This window comes from Octopus sinensis, unplaced genomic scaffold (assembly GCF_006345805.1).
Source record: "Octopus sinensis unplaced genomic scaffold, ASM634580v1 Contig13813, whole genome shotgun sequence".
NCBI lineage: Eukaryota > Metazoa > Mollusca > Cephalopoda > Octopoda > Octopodidae > Octopus > Octopus sinensis.
In genome coordinates, this window is record NW_021833047.1 from 11,469 (window position 1) to 32,500 (window position 21,032).

At 35.2% G+C, this 21,032-nt stretch overlaps 1 protein-coding gene across 1 annotated transcript; it reads right to left on the reverse strand.

Annotated features, from left to right (window-relative positions):
- Nucleotides 1-305: 305 nt before the first annotated feature.
- Nucleotides 306-20,087, reverse strand: LOC118761475. Its single transcript, XM_036499371.1, has 4 exons — nucleotides 19,926-20,087; nucleotides 6,303-6,533; nucleotides 1,160-1,255; nucleotides 306-542 (listed from the first exon to the last, which is right to left on the reverse strand). The coding sequence occupies exons 1-4, from the start codon at nucleotides 19,993-19,995 to the stop codon at nucleotides 352-354; spliced, it is 588 nt and encodes a 195-aa protein (XP_036355264.1). The 5' UTR covers nucleotides 19,996-20,087; the 3' UTR covers nucleotides 306-351.
- Nucleotides 20,088-21,032: the final 945 nt, after the last annotated feature.

Below are 21,032 nucleotides of genomic sequence, written 5' to 3' on the forward strand. Positions count from 1 at the left end.
AGTTAAGACCCGTTACGTTTTGAAACAAAATGCTGTCCAGGTTAACTTAGTGTTTCATTCTTTGAAGGTCGATGAAATAACACCCAATTGCTTCATTGGTACTCAAGTAAATTTAATAATCTTATAAACCTTCAAATGTGCGAATGGATTTATAAGAGAAGACTAATTTAGAACGAAAAACGTTAGGAATAAATATAAATTAACAAAAGAATTAACTGAATTAAATTGAGTTTATTCACAATGAAACACGCATTTTATCTGATAGAATTATTATTAGCAAACGTGATCCGTTGGAGTCTTGCTCACATTTCATGGAGAAGTAAATAATTTTGGGGTGAATTCCATTAAAGTTCAGACCAGTTTCTTTAGCACGCACTTAGTGTTAGTATATGAAAAGGCGGTACATGTAGAAGATACCATACATAAACGTGAACAATCCAGAACCGAGTGAGCATCCACCTGGGCCTCGGTTACAAGGTTGTGATATGGATTTTGTTTGAAGGAAAAAGTTGAATAAGCAGTCGAATCATTAATTACTTTTTCTGCAATAAAAAATGAAAGCGAAATCACAAGAAATACAAGAACATAAATGAAATTATTTCTCTTCAGTGACAAGGCACAAGGGAAACGAATAGATATGGTCTAATGATTCGATAGATCGATTTTATTGATGTTCCGTTTGGGCATCTTTAAGTTAGCGTGAGTAGGGAGTGAATTCCTGAATGTTACCTAATCTAGAAAGGAAGTATCGGAATAATAATTGATGAAGAATCTGGCTGGTGAAATAGCACGTATGGCGGGAGAATGAGAAGGGGTATGTAGCTGATGATCTCGGACGTAGAGAGATTCTCGTATTATCAGCGAGTTGTATTGGGGGATTTCTGGGCAAATTAATAATTAATATTAATCCATCTAGCAGATTTTAAATGTACCTGTGGATCATTTGCAAGGGTATTAATTATTAATTCACTGCTAATCTATTTAACTAAGTATTAAAACTCTAGGTAGCAGTAATGATGCAATGAGGAAGAAAGAGATATTTATTAATTTAATAATTTGCCGACAAGAACAGGAGAGAGAAGATCAATGAATTAAAGATGATGAACAAGAAACAGAAACAAAGAACACACACAAAAAACCTCAATAAAAACGGTCTTACTTTCAACGAAATAATAAGAGTCGAGAACTCTTACACCACAACCGACGGAATTAATCTTCTCCAGTGTATGTGACTGTCTGAAGTCATTCCAAAGTTCTGGAATGGAATAAAAATGATGAAATGAACGCAGGAACTATGATCCACCCGACGTCCATCATACTACGAAATACGGACTATGATCGCAAGAAAACTGTGATTTGTGGAAACTCGCGTAGCGCTGCATTAATTATTTATAAAGTCTATCCATGAAATTTAATTAATAATACGATAATATACATACATATACATATACATACATACATACATACATACATGCATACATACATACATACATACATACATACATACATACATACAATCATACATACATATATATATATATATATATATATATATATATATATATATATATATATATATATATATATATATATATATATATTGCTAGTTTATTTTGTCTCTCTGTCTTCTCTATGGGCGCGATATGAACATTTAAGGTGGTTTTAGGGCCAGGGTTTTGACTGGTATTTCAGCATGGTGGTATCTCTCAGGTACCTTAATTTATAGTTTTAAATAATTATTACCTTTGTATGGTATTTATTCCCATGATGGCTACTTGATAAGATCGATATTTAAATATCGATATTATCCTTATTAATATATATAAATATGTATATATATATATATACGATAAGAAATGGACTAATAAATTGCAGTGAAAAGTGGATCAACTAGCGATGAATGAAATTAAAGTAATCTTAGAAGCGAGAGAATCCATAATGAATTTCGATAACAAACTATAGGTAAGGAAGGACACGCCTAATAACTTCGATATCACTATGCGAGCACCAGATTCATCACAGATAACTGACTTAGTAGGAATTTACTTATCAAATTTACAGGAAGAATTCTCGGAGATCAAGGGTTGTCTCTACAGGTATGACGCACTATTTATATTGAAAAACATCTCAAATAGGAGATTAGAACTCACCAAGAAAACATTTTGGCCTAACTATTACTATAGAAAAGGAACATACTTCTATAAACTACTTAGACGCTTATTGCAGCCTAACCACAGGACAACATGAACCCTACATAAAATCGAATACAAACCTTAAATATATAAACGCATTGAGTAACCATCCCAACTTTATTAAAAGAGGACTAGTACAAAGCAACAGCAAAATAATTTCACGCCTCTCTTCCAACGAATATCGCCAAACCCTATTTATCCACGAAATATCGCTAATCCTCATTTTACAGGTTATAAGCGAACCTGTTTAACCTCTTATTACCTCCCCTTAACTGTTCCACGTACCAATTAGCACTACTCAACTCCACTCCTCATTATAAACTAATTACTCAACTGTATACTTATTTTACATACTACGGTATTTTCCTATAATTTAATTTCATTTAATAACTAGACGACCGATTCATTTTAATGCTATAATTTTCCCATCGATCTTGTTTTTCTATGCACTCTTCAACCCTTTCTATTGTTCCTTTACTTAGCCCATTATACACACTATATCGTACATATTTTAAATAATAACTTTATCCTTATACTACGGCTTCCATTGAAAATACAGGAACTAACTTACAAGCTATAAATTAGTGTTACGTAGGTCCAAATAACTACAACGGATATCTCCAATAGCGATAAGTCACTCGGATTACACCGGCGGTCAACTAGTAATTAGCATTAGATGTTAGAACCTACGGACACGTGGAATTTGGAATTATGAGACTAATTAATTATAAGACCAAGGATTTAACTAACTCTCTTCTCTTCTATCCTCCAACTGGTATACTGAATTAAGGACCTCCCTAAAATCTAAGACTATTGAACTAACAAACATTCTTCCAGTTTTTCCTTTCCTTTCCTTACATTTTCTTTCTATTTTCCTTCTATTCATCTTTGCCATATAATCGTTATGATGATGTCTATCAATTGCAATGAGGTAAATGCAAATTTACCCCAGCTTGATATACTGAAACAACTCTAAGCATATTCTCATCTTAATTAAATAATGACTTTAAAACACCAATGATTTACTTATCACTGTTATTTATTGCTCCATTTCTTATCGTCTTTATATATATTAAACCACCGTTTTACCTTTAAATTACCTACTACCGTATACCTTATAACAAGGACCATACATACTGAGGTATGTATGTAGAATTCTTCTACATATATTTCGATGGACGCACTGTTATATATATCCTTCCTGATGAGATCGATGCATTGATGAACATAATTTTTCCTGCCGGACATTTTGCAGTACATCCGTCGCGATATATGTCGAAGAATTCAAGATATAAATGGTGTAACAACATCCCAAGACTTCTCCTGGGCACATCAGATGTCGAAGAGACTTCGACCATATTTACTATCTGTGAAAGTTCAAAATTAATTTGTTTCCCTGCACAGATGGCATACCTATGAAACTTAAGGATTTGATCTTCTCATTCATTCAGGGAACATTTTTATTTCTCCTCATAAATATGGGACACCGTGATGTTTACCCTTTAAAATCGTTGATATCTCAGTCCATTGCTATAAGTCTTGAACGGTGCATAACCATTTTAGTGGATACTGAAAAGCTCGATCTTCTTTGGTCTAAACCTCATGTTTTTAATTCTTCTTCTAGTTCAGACCACTTTATGAATCCCCTACGGAGGCAGTGTTTGATACGTTTAGCAGCTTTTAGCTACTCTTCCTGTTTCCGCCAAGTCTTAGCATTTTGTCGGTCGGTGGTAGACCAAAATACCGAGCAGGCTGCCCTATTACCGTGGTCCTTTGCGTTTGCTACGACATCTAGTTTCTCAGCCATGTGTTTGAAATCTGTGCGAAATTGATCGTAAGTCAACTTACCGATACGTTATGGGAAACCTTGCCCCAACTCTTGCCTCCTCTCAGATCAGCTGTATAGTTGTTTATATTTTGGGCAAGAAGCCCGCCCAGAAGAGTTGCAGAAGATTCCAAAGTCGTCTGGAGGATGTGGTTGAAGCCAATGGCAATTTTATTGAATAAATTAACTCTTTAGTATTTTAAGATATTTTTATGTAATTTTGGTAAATATGTTAAACTGAGATGTTAGTGTTATTTTCAGTAAAGGCTATTTGCCAACATAATGTGGCTGTCCTGGAAGGGACAATTGTTACTGTTGTTAGCCTCAGGAAACATGGTTTCCAGATGGCTATACGACACAATATTTGTGTCGTTATATCTTCCTGTGGTGGATGGGAGTGCTGGACTCGCTGTTCGAAAATATAAGGACACAGATATTGTGTCGTATAGCCATCTGGAAACGATGTCCTTTCCAGGACAGCCACATTATGTTGAGAAATATTCTTTACTTTAAAGAACTGTTATTTTCATTTGCATAATTTAGATGCCGCACCCAGTATATATATATATATATATATATTATATATATATATATGTGTGTGTGTGTGTGTGTGTGTGTGTGGTGTGTGTGTGTGTGTGTGTGTGTGTGGTGTGTGTGTGTGTTAGATAATAATGCGAACGGTTTACACCTGATAGCTCACTGGTAAAGCACGGTCGAAACAAATGTCGCTATTGATAATAAATTCTCGTATATTCCATCTTCCGTCTTTCATTTGCCATATATCTATATTTATCTATCTATCTATCTATCTATCTATCTATCTATCTATCTATCTATCTATCTATCTATCTATCTATCTATCTGTATATCAGAAAATAAAAAAACAGAGATAAATGAAATGATAATTATTTATTAATTACAAATTTGGACATCATTTCTGACAGCTGTTTTGATTCAAGACTTTAGAAATTAATTAGTATAATTAAAAACATACTAAAGTTGAATCACATCGGAAAGTTTTGCTCCCTACACTCAACACACAATAATATGAAAATGTAAAGGTATATCTTTCCCCACCTCTGATGGGATTCAACTTTAAAATCTTTTTAATTATACTGATTGATTTCTAAAGTCTTGAATCGAAACAGTGTCAGAGACGATATCCAATTTTGTAATTAATAAATAATTATTATTCTATTTATCTCTATTTTCTTATTTTCTTAAATATATAAAAATCTCGGTTCATCTTACAGTTGAATATTAAATGCAATATCCAATACTTTTTCCAATAGGCAATAAACCTTTATATTTATTGGATTTTATTATCCGTTAATGAAGTTTAACCTTTAATTGAACTTTTATATGTAATGTGCTGATCCGTATAGTGAAAGATAAATATTATTCCTTTAAAGGTCACAATACATTATTAAAGCGCTACTAATAGTTTCATATGTTGAGAACACTCAAACATATTCTTCAGGCGCAAACCAAATATTATAACGAACGAAAGAAATTGAATAATAGTAGAAACGCGAAAAAACTGAGAAGGCACCATATAAAAACGCAGACAGTAAACAACGGAAAACGAAAATAGAAACTAAACTGTCAAAAATATAATGTAAAAAAGGTAAAAGAGCTATGCTACTGACACCTTGAAAGATACGGCTGAAAAAGATAACAAGCCAGTCAGAAATAGGTGGAAGTTTCCAGTTCTTCAAGAAATATTTATACATATGCATGCAACCACTGAAATTTCTGACCTGGGGTTCAATAGAGAGTTAGGGATCTTGGATTTGAACATAATCTGCAATTTTTTTTTAGCCAAAAAAAGTTTACATTTATTCGATCCGTTCACATTTATTTCTCCACGGTGTATTTGTCTTTAGCAGTTGAAATATATGACAAACATATTTCAACTAACCTAATTGTGACTATACGTAAACACTGCTCAGCGTATTTACTCCGATATATATATATATAACGGGAAAGTTTACCAAAATAAACAAAAGACGAAGGCAGGTGGAGTACAAACAAATATATATATATATATATATATATATATATATATATATATATATATATGGTGTGTGTGTGTGTGTGTGTGGTGTGTGTGTGTGTATGAGTGATCAATAGTTTGGTATTTAATTAGTCCATCAGTTTACTCACATCCTTTAAGGCCAAAGAAATTATTGGAATAACATAATAAGCTAAAGGTGGGGCCTCAGTATCGTCCAAATATACTGTGACTAAAAGTCCGATAAAATATAAAGCAACTTTGCACTTACTTTTGTTTAATTCAGTGTAAACACCATTTGTCCCAAACTTCAAAAAGTGATCAGAATGAGTTTTACTTGACAAAAAGCATTTTTTTGTATATATTTGGTAGTCAAACGACTGACAATTTGGTTTTGTTTCACAGCTGTACAAACATGTCGTATAATTAAGACCATGCAATCCACCGACGTCATTGCGACTAGGGAGATAAGCACTGTCAACTATATCCAACGGACATTTTCCTGAAAGGAGAAAATGGACAAATGAAGTTTTTCCTTCTTTTCGTTTTCGTTTTATTTTGGATTAATGAAAAATAATAAATAAATGAAAAATATTGGGTAAAGACACAACAACAATAACAACAAAAATAATGTCTTCCTCTTTTTCTCTATCACTTGACTCTGTAAATGAATAATCTGGTGTGTTTGTTTTTATGGCCTACCAATGTAAACAATACGTTTCACTGCCCCATGTGTCAGGAAGACACTCGGCAAGAAATGGAAACAGAAGTGAAAGAATATGCTAATAAAAATGAAAATAATAATAATAATAATAATAATTATAATAATAATAATAAGTTAGGAGAATGATAATTAAAGTACCCCAAAATATAAATACTGTCATACCATTCGTCCAGATAGATGACATAAAACAAACAAGGAATCTTCGAGCTATGCGCTACTAGCTGAGGAGAACAGAAAATGGTGGAGCAAAAGAAACGACGCATTAATACGGGCAAAGTAAGACTTAGAAAAAAATTGAGCAATGGTTAAGAGGAAACAGGAAAAATGGGAAAAAGAAAGACCGAGAAGAATTAGAGAAGGAATATAGAATACGGAAGAACGGATTTGATGCAGTAATAGAGCAGTTAAAACAAAGGATCATGGCAAAAAGCTTGAAGGTCAGATGATTTGTGAACAGAAATATGCAGTTCGAGGAGAACAGATTTTTCAAAACTAACCCGAAACAATTCTTCCAAACGTTAGAAGGAGACAATAAGGAAAATGTTGCTCCTGATGCAAACCAAACCAAGGAGTTCTGGAGCGGATTATGGGGAAACAGTCTGGTGCATAAAAGGGATGCAATATGGATAGGAACTATCAAGACTGAATTACGAGGAAAGGAACAAGTGGGTAAAGTGCCTAACTGGAAATTATAATTATAATTATAATAATAATAATAATTATTATTATTACTTTTTTTCTTCTTTCAAATTTGCTTCCATTTCTTGCCGAGCGTCTTCCCGACTCCTAGGACAAAGAAACTCATAGAATACATTGGTAGGCCATTAAACCAAACTCAATAGTTCGTTCGTTTAAAAAAAATTTTTTTTTTAAAGTTATATTAAAATACATGAGCAGCAACAGTTCTCACATCGATAATGCTCTTCTCAATACGTGTGATGTACCAGTTAAGACAATCTTTTGCACTTCTTGCAGGGATGGTAAGCCAGGGATCATTCTCATGTAATTTTCGGTTCCCTTCTTGATCATTCCTAGTGCTCCTACGATCACTGGTATTGTAACCGCCTTGAGATGCCACATTTTCTCAATTTCAATGAGTAGGTCTTTATATTTTCTGAGCTTGTCAAACTCTTTCGCTGAGATATTATGATCACAGGGGATGCTCATGTCGATCAATAAGCAAACTTTATTGTTTTGGTCTTTCACAACAATATCTGGTTTATTGGCCTTGATGGTTCGGTCTGTATGTACTGGAAAGTCCCACAGAATGGTTACATTTTCTCCTTCAGTTACAGCCTCAGGGTGGTGATTATATCACTTGTCGGCAGTTTTGATATTGTAATGCCGTCTTATTAGCCAGTGTAGATATTGGCCAACTCTGTCTTGTCTTAATTTATACTCCACTGGTGCTAAGACTTTACATCCAGAGATTAGGTGGTTCACTGTTTCAATCATGTTGCAGAATCGGCATTTTGGGTCTGCTCCATTTTTCATCACATTGGCCTGGTAGTTCCGGGTTAATAGGCTTTGATCTTGAGCAGCCAGGATGAAACCTTCGCTCTCTGCTTTTAGCCCTGAGCTCCGTAGCCACTGATGGGTTTGCTTCTGGTCAATGTTTGCTTGTTTCTCCTCCCACCTATCAGCCAATTGCTCGTGCGCTTTTTTCGTTGCCATTATTACCACCTTCTTTGCAACAATAGTTGCCGTACTTCCCTCGGGTTGTTCAGTTTGGGTATCCTGCACGAGATCAATAGCAAATATTTTGCTTTCCTTTATGATAGAATGAAGCTTCTTTCGTCTCTCGTGATTTTCCACGAGCTTTAGCATCCAATCATTCGTTATTTCGAGATATTTGGCCAGTCCAATTGTGGTTGTTTTGTAAGCTAGTTCAAATTGGATCAGGCCTCGACCTCCTTGGGCTCTGGGAAGGTAAAGGCGATCTACGTCTGCCTTTAGGTGGTGCATCCTATTACAACTCAGCAGCTTGCGTATTTTCCTATCTATATTCTTTACTTCACTCATATTCCAGTTCAACACATTGTAGCTATAAGTAACAACTGGAACTACTAAGGAATTTATAGCTAACACCTTGTTACGAGCATTTAGTTCAGATTTCAGGACTGCACGAACTCTCCTATAACATTCCTTCCTGATCTTCTCTTCATGCTTGCATGCTGAATACCAGAGCCTTCATTTATCCCTAAATATTGTATGTTTGTTCTTGCTCAAGCTCTCTTATGACTGTGTCAACATCTAACACGACTGAATTTGTGGTCTTCACTTTCCCTTTCTGGAAAGTGGGCTTGGCACACTTCTCAAGTCCAAACTCCATCCCGATGTCATCGTTGAATGCTTTCACAGTGCGCAATAGGCCTTCAAGTTCATTATTGTCTTTACCATAAAGTTTTAAGTCATCCATATAAAATAGATGGCTTATATTTTTATTGGCAATTTTATACCCATACCCTGTTCTGTTTAATTCACTTGTAAGGGGTATTAGGGCTATGCAGAATATTAAAGGTGAAAGTGAGTCACCTTGAAAAATTCCACAGTGATGTTTATATTTTCTGAGGCAAGTACTCCATTAGAGTGGTATAATTGGAGATTCATTATTATTATTATTATTATTATTATTATTATTATTATTATTATTATTATTATTATTATTATTATTATTATTATTATTATTATTCTTATTATTATTATTATTATTATTATTATTATTATTATTATCATCATCATCATCATCATCATCATCATCATCATCATCATCATCATCATCATCATCATCATTATTATTATTATTATTATTATTATTATTATTATTATTATTATTATTATTATTCAGTAGTTTTATTTTTATAGCGTGCTTTCACTTCACTACCGAGCACAGCTCTGTGTGCCTTGGGTATGTGCTGTGATTTGTTGTGATGCTCTGATGGTTATTGTATGGAAAGTGTTCTGCGTAGGATGTGTGCAGTGCCTAGTAGTGCAATTTTCTGTATGTTATATGTGTTTGTAAGTCCTGGCGTTTTTGTTATGTATTTGTCTGAATATTTTTTTATCATGCCTAATGATAGGAATTGTTTCTGTTTTCAGATTCCACATTCTAGTTACCTCTATTTCCAGGTCTTTGTATTTTGAGAGTTTCTCCATTTCTTTTAGAGACACGTTGTCATCAGCCGGTATTGATACATCAATTAGAAAGCATTTTTTTTCTTCATGATCTCTGACAACTATATCTGGTCTGTTGGCCTTAATTTCTCTATCTGTGTGTATCGGCATATCCCAGAGTATGGTTGCTTTCTCGTTTTCTGTGACCTTTTCTGGTGTGTGCCTATACCATCTTTTTTCTGTTGTTATTCCAATGTATGTAGGTTCCAACTCTGTCATGTCTGTGAATATATTCCTTCTTAGCCAGGACTGGGCAGCTAGAGATAATATGATTTTTGTTTCTTGTCCATCTCCACATATTCTGCAGTTACTTGTAATATTTCTTTTCATTACATGTTTTTGGTAATTTCTGGTGGGGAGGCTTTGGTCTTGTGCTGCAATTAAAAATCCCTCTGTTTCTGCTTTGAGTCCTGAGCTTCTCAACCATTGCTGGGATTTTTCTTTGTCTATTTCTTTTGCGTTTAGTTTAGTCCAGTATTTACCATGAAGGGGCTTTTCTTGTCATCGTTTTATCATGGTTCGTTGCTGTTCTATTTTTAGTTTGGATTTCATTTGTTTTATAGCTTTTGTTGTTTCTTCATCTTCTTCTTCTTCATGTTTATTAGGTGGTATGATTTCTTGTTTGTATTTGTCAGCTTCCTTAAATACTGAGAAGTTTTTGTTTTGCTCGTGTTTTGCCGCTATCTGGATCAGTTTTCCTATGGTGGTTATTTTATAATCTGGATCAGTTTTCATATGGTGGTTATTTTATAATAGTTTTCCAGCTGTATAAGGCCTCTACCACCTTCTATACGTTGTATATATAGTCTTTCTATGTCAGAGTTTGGGTGATGCATCCTAGATCCTGTCAGTATTTTTCTTGTTTTCCTATCTATTTTGGTCAGTTCATTTTGTGTCCAGTTAAGGATATTGTAGCTGTAACTTATAACTGGAACAGCTAAAGTGTTGATACCTATTATCTTGTTTTTAGCATTGAGCTCTGTGTTTAGTATTGATCTAACTCGTCTATAATATTCTTTTTTATTTTCTCTTTCATTTGTGTGTGTTGTGTCTTATCTAGTTCATGGATTCCTAAGTATTTGTAAGTTTGGCTTTGGTCTAATTCTTTTATTTCATTAGTTTTATCTAGTGTGATGTTGCTACTCTTAACTAGTTTTCCTTTTTTCATGGTTACTTTGGCGCATTTTTCTAATCCAAATTTCATATCTATTTCTTTGGTAAATCCATGAACTGTCTTTAATAGTGTTTCCAGCTGTTTGTCATTTGCAGCGTATAGTTTTAGGTCATCCATATATAAAAGGTGGCTGATCGTTTTGCCGTAACATTTATATCCGCATCCAGTTCTATTTAGCATATCAGATAGAGGTGACAGTGCCAAGCAGAAAAGGAGTGGAGAGAGCGTGTCTCCCTGGAATATTCCTCTTCTAATGGGGATGTCTTTGGTTTTCAGAGTCCCTCTTTTGTTTGGAGGTGTAGGACTGTTTGCCATTTATTCATAGAGTGCTCTATGAATTTTATGATTGTTGGTGCTACTTTGTTAATGGCTAGTGTTTCGAGGATCCATGTGTGGGGGATGCTATCAAACGCCTTTTTGTAGTCAATCCAGGCCATACTGAGGCCTTTCTTCTTTCTGTGGCTGTCTTCAGTTATGGCTTTTAATCATTAGTTGATCTTTACAGCCATATGAGCCTTTGCGGCATCCTTTCTGCTCTTCTGGGAACAGTTTGTTTTCGTCCAAGTGCTTGTTCAGCCTTTGTGATATCACTTCAGTAAATGCCTTGAACATAGTAGGGAGGCAGGTTATTGGTCTGTCGTTTTCTGGTTTTTCTGTTTCATTTGATTTGGGAATTAAGATGGTTTTCCCCTTCGTGAGCCATTCAGGCATTGTCTCTGGCTCTGCTAGTACGTTGTTAAAGTTTTCAGCCAGCTTTTTGTGCATTCCTGTTAGATATTTCAACCAGAAGTTGGGGATCTTGTCATGCCCAGGTGCCTTCCAGTTGCTTAGTTTTTGCAGTGCCTGGGTGACCTCTTCAGTTGTTATGGGGGTCCAAAGTTGCTCAGATGCCGAGTTTGTTATTCTGATACTCCTTTTTTTGGTGGTTCGTTCGCCGACCATATTTCTCCCCAGAATTCTTCCAATTCTTCTGCCGTTGGTGCTGCAGTGACTTCTATTTTATTTTTTCCCAGTTCTTGGTAGAACTTTTGGGGTTGGAGTTGAACTTTTTGTTTTCTTCAAAGAAGCGTTGGCGTTTCTCGTACCGGCAGATCCTTTGTGCTTTGGCAAGGATATCTTGCTTCAGCTTTTCTTTTATTTCAGGCAAATCTTTCTGTGTGATGTTATATTTGCGGAGTATTTTTGTTCTCTTTTTGTTGCTCAGTAGCGTTGATTGTTTGCTGATTTCATTAAGAATCGACAGGTCTTTTCTAATTTTTTTTATTTTGCTTTGGATGTTATTTATCCACAGGGTTTGTTTGGGTGGTGGTACTCCTGTTTGGGCGGGTTTGGGTGAGTATCCAGCTTCTTTTGTGGCTGCAGTGGCTGCTGCGTATATTAGGTTATTTAGCTCAGTGATATCACTTTTTTTTGTTTCAGTGGCTATCAGTTCAGTGACGGCTAGGTTTATGCTGTTTATAATTGGTGTTGTTATTTTGTTTATTTTGATTCTTGGGAGGTATGGTCGGTGGTCCATTTTGAGCTCTGTGGTTTTCAGTTCTTTGATTATTTTATTTTTTATATTATCATAATCATTAGGCTCCCCTTCGTTGTTTACATCGTGTTTGTGGGAATGTTGCGTTTGTCTTCGTGTTTTACAGTTTCAGTGTTTATATTATTGGGCATTGTTGTGTGGCTTCTATCTACATTTTCCTGGTGTATGTTTTCTTTTAGGTGTTCTATTTCTATTTCTGATATTTGTTTTGTGTTGAGAATGTATCTTCGTACGTTAGCTAATTTATTAGGGTTCATTGCTGTATCCAAGTCTATATCTCTAATATTTTCCTTCCATATTTTATATGTGTGTTGTTGTATTTTTATTTTTTGGGTAGAGTACTGCTGTGAAGTATGCGTGTAAGATAGAAATGTATTCCTCACGTGTCCATTTACGTCTTTTGGGTTTTATTTGCGGGACATGAGGTACAACGTCCGGCCCATTATTTTGACGGTCGTCATTTTCGTAGGGTACCGGTCCGTTTATTTCTGTTGTCACATTATTTCGCACGTGTAGTTTTTCGTACATTTTTTGTTGTAAGTTTAATGTACGTACCGCTCGATTGTTATTCTTGGGTTGAATAGTATCGGTGGCATTTAATTTCTTCGTAGTTCCTTTGTACATGGTGTTTGGGGTCGGGGATGATCGTGATGTTCCACGCATGTTTACATGTGTTGTGTTAGAGGTGGAGATAATATCGAGTCAAAATACATCATTTCGTTTCAAAAATAGTAATAAATTTCAATTAGTATTACTTACTCGGATACAGTCCAATTCTTTGTTAGTAAATCTTTGGCTCCATAGGATGTCCTTGTTTTCGATGTTTGTGGATAGATTTCGGAGCTCTGTATTTTCCTACTTACATCTTAAACGTCCCCGGTGTTCTCTCTTCCGTTCCCGGTGTTCTTTTCCGTTCCCGGTGTTCTCTTCCGTCCCCGGTGTTATTATTATTATTATTATTATTATTATTATTATTATTATTATTATTATTATTATTCTATGTTTGACTTTTGCTTTATGTCTGTACAAGTTGGCTCCAAGTCTCACCCAGAGACCTCAAGGGACAACAGGTTGGAAGTTCTGTGCCATATATTTGGGTTTTTTTTTGGTGTTGTACTAGTGAATGTCTAATACATAAAAAAAATTTTAAAAAAGTTTGTTTTAAACCTTGGGATTACATAGAGAGTATTTTGCGTAGGATATGAGCAGTTCCCATGAGCACTATCTTTTGAATTTCTGCCATTTTGGGGTTTCCTGGTATCTGAGTTAGGTAGCAATCAGTCCCTTTCGCTATCATTCCCAGGGCACCTATGACAACAGGTATTGTTTTAGTCTTCAGCTTCCACATTTTGCTGATTTCTATTTCAAGATCTTTATATTTGCTCAGTTTTTGGTAGGTCTTGACAGATACGTTTATATCGATTGGGACAGTCATATCAATGAGGAGGCATGTTCTTTGTCTGAAGTCTTTCAATATGATGTCTGGCCTATTTGCATCTATCTGCCTGTCAGTTTGAATGGTGAAGTTCCAGAGGAGTGAGATGTGGTCATTTTCAAGCACTGGAGGTGGATTGTGTTCTCACCAGTTTTTTTCATGGGGCAAATCCAGGTTTTTGCAAATTACCCAGTGAATATATTGTGCAGCTCTGTCATGCCTGTTGAGGTACTCTGTAGGCGCTAGAAGACTGCATTTGGAGACAACATGATCAATGGTTTCATTTTGTTGTCGGCATACACGACATGTTGGGCTACTGCCGTTCTTTAATATGTTGGCCTGGTAGTTTCTTGTTGGTAGGCATTGATCTTGAGCTGCTATGATAAACCCCTCTGCTTCAGATTTTAAGCCAGAGGCCATTAGCCATTGATGGGTCAGGGCTTTGTCAATATCTGCATTATTCGCTCTCTTTGGGTATTTGCCATAGAGAGGTCTTTCTTGCCATTTATTATTCAGAATATCTAAGGCCGCAGTTTTGGCACGGGTTTTCATGCGCCTAGCTTTTTCTGTGCTTGTTTCTTGTATGTCTATCTCTAATTCCGAAATTGGTTGTATTCGGAATTCACTTAGATATTCCTTTGCCTGTTTTGTGACTGAGTATGATGCTTTCTTGTTTTTTCATGTTTTGAGACAAGTTTTAACATCCAGTCCTCAGAGTCCTCACGGCCTCCCTCTTTTCTTGGCAGATAAAGTCGTTCTGTATCTGCCTTAGGGTGGTGCATTCTATGCATTGTCAACAGTTTTCGTATTTTTCTGTAAAGATTACATATTTCAGTAATTGACCAGTTAACAATATTGAAACTGTAAGTCACGACTGGTATGGCTAATGCATTGATCGCTTCGATCCTGTTTCTTGCATTCAGCTCTGTCTTGAGTATTGCTCTCACTCTTCGATAACACTCTCTCCTGATCCTTTTCTTCATCTCTGAATGCCTTATTCCGTTCCCTTCAATTACCCCTAGGTACTTGTAGCTCTCCGCTGGGTCTAGTTCTTTTATGACATTCTGCTGGTCAAGGTTAACGTTAGATGTTTCTGTCATTTTTCCTTTGATAAAGGTAGCTTTTGCACATTTATCGAGGCCGAATTGCATTCTGATGTCGTCACTGAATTGTTTGACTATCGCTAGTAAGCCCTTGAGTTGTTGGTCATGTTTTGCAAAAAGCTTTAAATCATCCATGTAAATGAGATGATTTATATTTTTATCAAACATGTTATACCCGTACTGCGCGTCATTGAGCAGCTTTGAGAGAGGTATTAAAGATAAACAAAAGAGGAGTGGTGACAGTGAGTCACCCTGGAAAATGCCACACGAAATTTTTACATCACCAGCATTTAGGGATTCATTGTCCCTGTTCAGAGTTAGTGTGGTTCTCCATGATCTCATACTTACAGTCAAGATGTTTCGCAGAGTAGGTGCTATCTTATACATTTCCAGGCATTTCCTAATCCAGCTATGTGATAGGCTATCAAAAGCCTTTTTATAGTCTATCCAGGCTATTGATAAGTTTTTGTGTCGTTTGTGACAATCTTCTAAGATCATCTTATTGATGAGTAGTTGGTCTTTACAGCCGTAGGATCCACGTTTACATCCTTTTTGTTCATTAGGGAATATGATGCTGTCTGTTAAAAAACTATAGGTATATTCCGTCAGGACAGATGTTAGCGTTTTGTACATAGTTGTTAAGCAGGTTATGGGTCTATAGTTTTTTTGTTCATTTGTTTCTTCACTTTTTGGAGGCAGGAATGTTAACCCATTAACTAGCCAAGCAGGCATCCTACTAGGGTGTTTCAAAACATCATTGTACAGTTCTGTTAGCAGTTCATGGCTCTCTGGGAAGGCATTCAGTCAGAAGTTAGGAATTTTATCCTTTCCTAGAGACTTCCATTTGCTTGACCTCCTGAGAGCAGATCTTATATCTTCTACCTTGACACCCTCTCACTTTTGCTCTTCTAAGGGGTCCAATTCTGTAGATATTCTGTCAATCTAGGGGCCTTTTCGTTGTGTGTTTTTTCTTCTGCCCAAATTTTATTCCCAAATCCCTGCACTTCTTCTTTTGATGGTACAGACCTTGCAGTAAACGCTGTTTTTCCTATCTTCCTGTAAAAATTCTTGGGGTTATTTTTGAACATGTTGTTGTCCTTGAAAAATCTAACACGCTTTTCATACCTCGCTATGCGGGCAGCTTTGGCAGATACCTTTGTTTGATGGTTTCTATGGTGGCATCAATATCAAGTATAGTTTTCATATTGTATTTTTTCATTAATTTTGGGTTTTTGTAGGTTTGGTAGTCTTGTGAGCCTTAAGGATTTTCAAATATTTAATGTCAGATCTAAATATTTTAATTTGTTGTTGCAGACGCTCTTGCCAGAAGGCTTTTTGTGGGAATGTTGCGGTTTTCTAATCTTTACACCGCATAGGATCGTTGAGATTTTCGCGGATGCATAGTATAGGTGGTTGAGTTTGTGACATCAATATCATTAGCTGAAATTATATCCTTAAGTGCAAGCCGGATTTTACCAATTATTTTCATGTTTTGGTTAGAGTTGCGGATTTTAGGGAGTGTATCACGTTCGTCCATGCTGGTTTCTTTAATTTTCAGCCATTCAATCATGATTTGATTTTTTAGCTCATGTATTCTGTTGGGTGGGTCAATATTTGTGTGACTTTCTTTATCTATTTGATGCTCATCTGTCTTAGTGTTTATGATTGGTTCAGGGAGTATTTCACTTTGCCTATCACTTATACTAACTCTTTCAATCCTCACTTCGTTTTTATCAGCCCTGGGCTGGTCTATAATTATTTCCTCTGTATTATCTTCTCTAGCTGCAGCTTCGTTCATTTTATCCGATATTGCTTGTCTAACTTGATCAATCTGTACTTCAGTCAGTAATTTTTTTTTATAATGTTTCTGCTGACGTTGGCAAGTTTGTTACTGTCTATGTAGGGTCTTACTTCAGGGTGTTTCTGTCTCCAGTTTAAGTATGCTTGTACAGTGTTAGATTTATCTGTGGGGAAATATATGGCATGGTAGAAGGCCTCAAGAACTTCTTTATATCTTCCCTAGACCATTTTTCCTTCTTTTTCTTTTGATTATTTGGTGATGAGCATGGATGGCCATCTGTTGGAATATTCCGGTTGTGGGGTACGTCCAGCCCCTGTGTGTTGAGAAGATTGATCCAGTAGCTGATTTTTCAATCAGAATTTGGTTAAATTTTCGGTACGTGGTCTTTTGTAATCCGCGCAACGACCAATGCGGTTTATTGTTTGATTTGTTGACCTTGAAGCATGACGAGCTTCCATTCTTATATTAGGAGATGGATCTGTCAGTTTAGGGTTCTCTACATGTAAGCATTGCTCATAGCGCAGCTTCTTAAGGCTAGCAGATATATATTCGTCTGTATTTTTTTTGTTGATAGTTTTATCTCCGAACATTTTTTTTCCTCCTCTTCCTTTCTTCAAGGCTCACTCTGCCTGTATTAGTTCGAAATAATGAGAATAAAATACGGGGAAGAAAAAGAAAAAAAGGGAAAAAGACGGGATCTGTCAGTTATTATTGTTATTACTATCACCTTCACCACCATCACCATCATTAGCAACATCACCATCACCATCATCATCATCAATGATATTGTTTTATGTGTAGCCACAGCCACCATCAACACTCCTACTGCCATTGTGTGGGAGAATGGTTGGTTAAAGAATTCATGCTATTTGGGTCTATAAATAGATTCGGCAGATGGTGGAGACAAAGGACGTTAATGGTCAGTAAAAGGTCAAACCTGTTTACATTTATTTATTTAATTTCCTTTTTCTTTTCTCTTTTCTTCCTCTTCACATGCATATGTATATGTATATGTATATTCACTCACACATATTATCTGATGTTTTCGTCGATGATTTTTTTTTTTTTTTAAACTTTCTGAGTTCAATGTTATGTATATATTTTTAAATTTCTGAATTCAGTTTTATGTATATAGTAGTAGGTGCTTAATTCCATAACTTTTTATCGTGCATTTAATTGTGTTGTTACAATAAAAGGTAATTTAAAAGGCAATTTTACACATTCTTATAGTCATGAGAGACGACTAAATGTAAATGTTCACACAGAATTGGAGATATTTATGTTTCTAATTTTTCTTGTTAGGTGTACGTTTGTATGAGCTGTAGATATGTACGTTTTTAAACTTATTTTGAGGGAAATTCAAATTACTCACAGAAAACAGTAGATCTTCCAGTTTTCTACGGTTGTTTTTTTCAGTTGTCCTGCTGGGTTCGCTGTTGCCAATATTATTATTATTATTATTATTATTATTATTATTATTATTACTATTAGCAGTAGTAGTAGATTTATTTCATTTTCTAATTTTCTAATTGAAAGATATATGGGACCTCGAACTAAACTCATGCCATAGACTGAGTGGCTGCAACATTTGGAGCGCCGGAACGCAAGAGTCACAGCAGGAAATATTGATGTTTGTTAACTTACAGAATAGGACGACGTGGCGATTGCTGGTGAACTTAATTCAATGAAAGTTTAATATTCACAAACAAGAAAAGACAAAAAGAAAACTAACAAGAATATTTTACTGCAAAATAAATGAATACACTTTCGAAATATTAAGTGAGATTTATGCGAAGGACATCATTGCTAGACATAGCGGTTCTAAAGATATGTTTAACAGATCCCGATCAAAATACTGACAACAGCACACAAACAAACACACACTCAAACACGCACACACCCACGCACACACACACACACACACACACACACACACGCATACACATGCACGCGCACACACACGCACACACACTCGCACACACACACACACATTCTCTCTCTCTTACGCCTTCTCTCATTGAATCTGACTCGTACACGCAGACATGAAGATATTTTGTTTAAACTAAATAATTCTGTTTATTTTGAATTTAGTAATGGAGGCAACGAACCCAGCTTACAAACGAAAAATATTGTATATGAAGCGTTGGATTAGCAAAGTGTACGGCGTAGAACTACAAAATAATAAATACAACGTGATTGATTTTCATCTGAAACAATAAAGCAAGCGAGAGAAAAGAGATGGAAGGAAGAAAGAAAGAAAGAAAGAAAGAAAGAAAGAATGAAAGAAAGAAAGATAGAAAGAAAGAAAGATAGAAAGAAAGGTGATCAGAATTGTGAACAATTTTGATTTGATCCAGGTTGAGGATTTTCATTCGTTTATGGATGAGTTACCCAATTTGGTTCCAAATTTCTTCATTTTATACGTGAAAAAAATTAAATCTGTGTTTCACACATTCAGTTAATCTTCTGTAATTATTTTACGTAATTTAAGTAAAACTCGTATCATATCCTCATATAGTGTAAGATATCTTTTCGTCTCCCTCACAGACTAATGTCATCTACACACAATTTATATATTACACCCCAGACATGCATTATTTTCATCATCAAAGATATTGAGAATATTTACTGACAGTCACGTGACGAAAACGTTCTCTTTCACTGAACCTAAACACACAACCTTTTGACAAAACGTTGCCTTTTCTCTTTTCTCTTTGGTAATCTCGTGTCTCAATCCGAAATTCTGTGCTAAACGCATCAGTCAAACCTTTATTAGAACCACCACTCCGGAACAAAACTATACAATAATTCTTCAACACACACCAATCTACATAGACTAGAGAAATCGCAGCAACTTTTCAAATGCTGACAGTATTGTCTCTCTTTAGACTAAAACATAGAATACAAGTGAAGGAATGAAATAAACCCAGAAGATTCAAATTTTTTTACCGTCTGTATAATTGGTCGGCACAGATCTTCTCAACTGATAAAAATCGGTATTAGTTGCGCCTATTAGCATTTTCTCTGTTGCGTCATCTTTGTATAAAATACAGCTTGGACTTATCGTTCTGCTCACGAAGGATTTACATGCAGAAGATTCAAAACACCTCTTCGAACAGTCGTAGGCATCCACATCAAGTGTCATCAATGTTTTACCTTCCTTGAGAAGACAGTTTCCTACTTTTATAAAATAGTTCAGATGTTCAACTGTAACAAAGTCAGGAAAATTAAACAACCAAAGTACGAAGACGAAAATAAAAGATTTTCGAAATAGATAATATAAAGAGAGAGAATATTAAATGTTTGACGATCAATACTGATATTTTTACCAGGAAGAAGTGATAAATTTGTTACTACCATAATGTAGGGATAATTAATCCATTCTATTATTTAAATGATTCATATGATATGTTCTGTAATGTTTTATGCTTGTGTATTGTAAAGTTTGCCCGATTATCAGAACTTAATTTTAATAAAATGCCTACAAACTGACGAAAAACTGAAATACAACGAGTACGAAGAGCTTACTTTCAGAACCACATCTATGCCTCTGAATGGCTTTTGAGTAATTGTTAATAGCAACAACTTGAATATATCTGATTTTGACTGGAATACTAAGATTCGCCTCCTGTCTATGTAACATCTATCCCAGTTTGACTGAAAAAAATTTCACGTGCGTGAAATTACAGATTGTATTTTAATGGTTATCATGAAACCGACCAAAGATGCACTTATATTGGTTTTGAAAGTAACTCCTTATTATGTTAAGAATTGAATTCACCATCATACGGCTGTTTCGTATTGAACTAAAAATTATAAATTTTCTTTTCAACAAATTTATTTTGAGATGGAACATATTTTCCTATACTGAACTTATAAATTAAATTTTTGCATTCTGATTTTTCATAATTTTCATAGATATTAATATAAATCTACTCACGTCCATTTCCAAATGTCAATGAGATGTAGAAGAGAACTGCAACGAAAATTTATTTTGTAAAATATTTTATATTCCATGTCCACGTTTAACATTAATTTACAAACATTAAAGACGAA

What these genes read in the sequence shown, in the direction of transcription:
- LOC118761475 (XM_036499371.1), bottom strand. Translation starts at nt 19,995, where the DNA reads ATGCTAATAGGCGCAACTAATACCGATTTTTATCAGTTGAGAAGATCT. An exon ending in GCCGACCAATTATACAGACG is followed by an intron (nt 6,534 to 19,925) that starts GTAAAAAAATTT and finishes TTCTCCTTTCAG; the next exon opens with GAAAATGTCCGTTGGATATA. An exon ending in TTACACTGAATTAAACAAAA is followed by an intron (nt 1,256 to 6,302) that starts GTAAGTGCAAAG and finishes ATTCCATTCCAG; the next exon opens with AACTTTGGAATGACTTCAGA.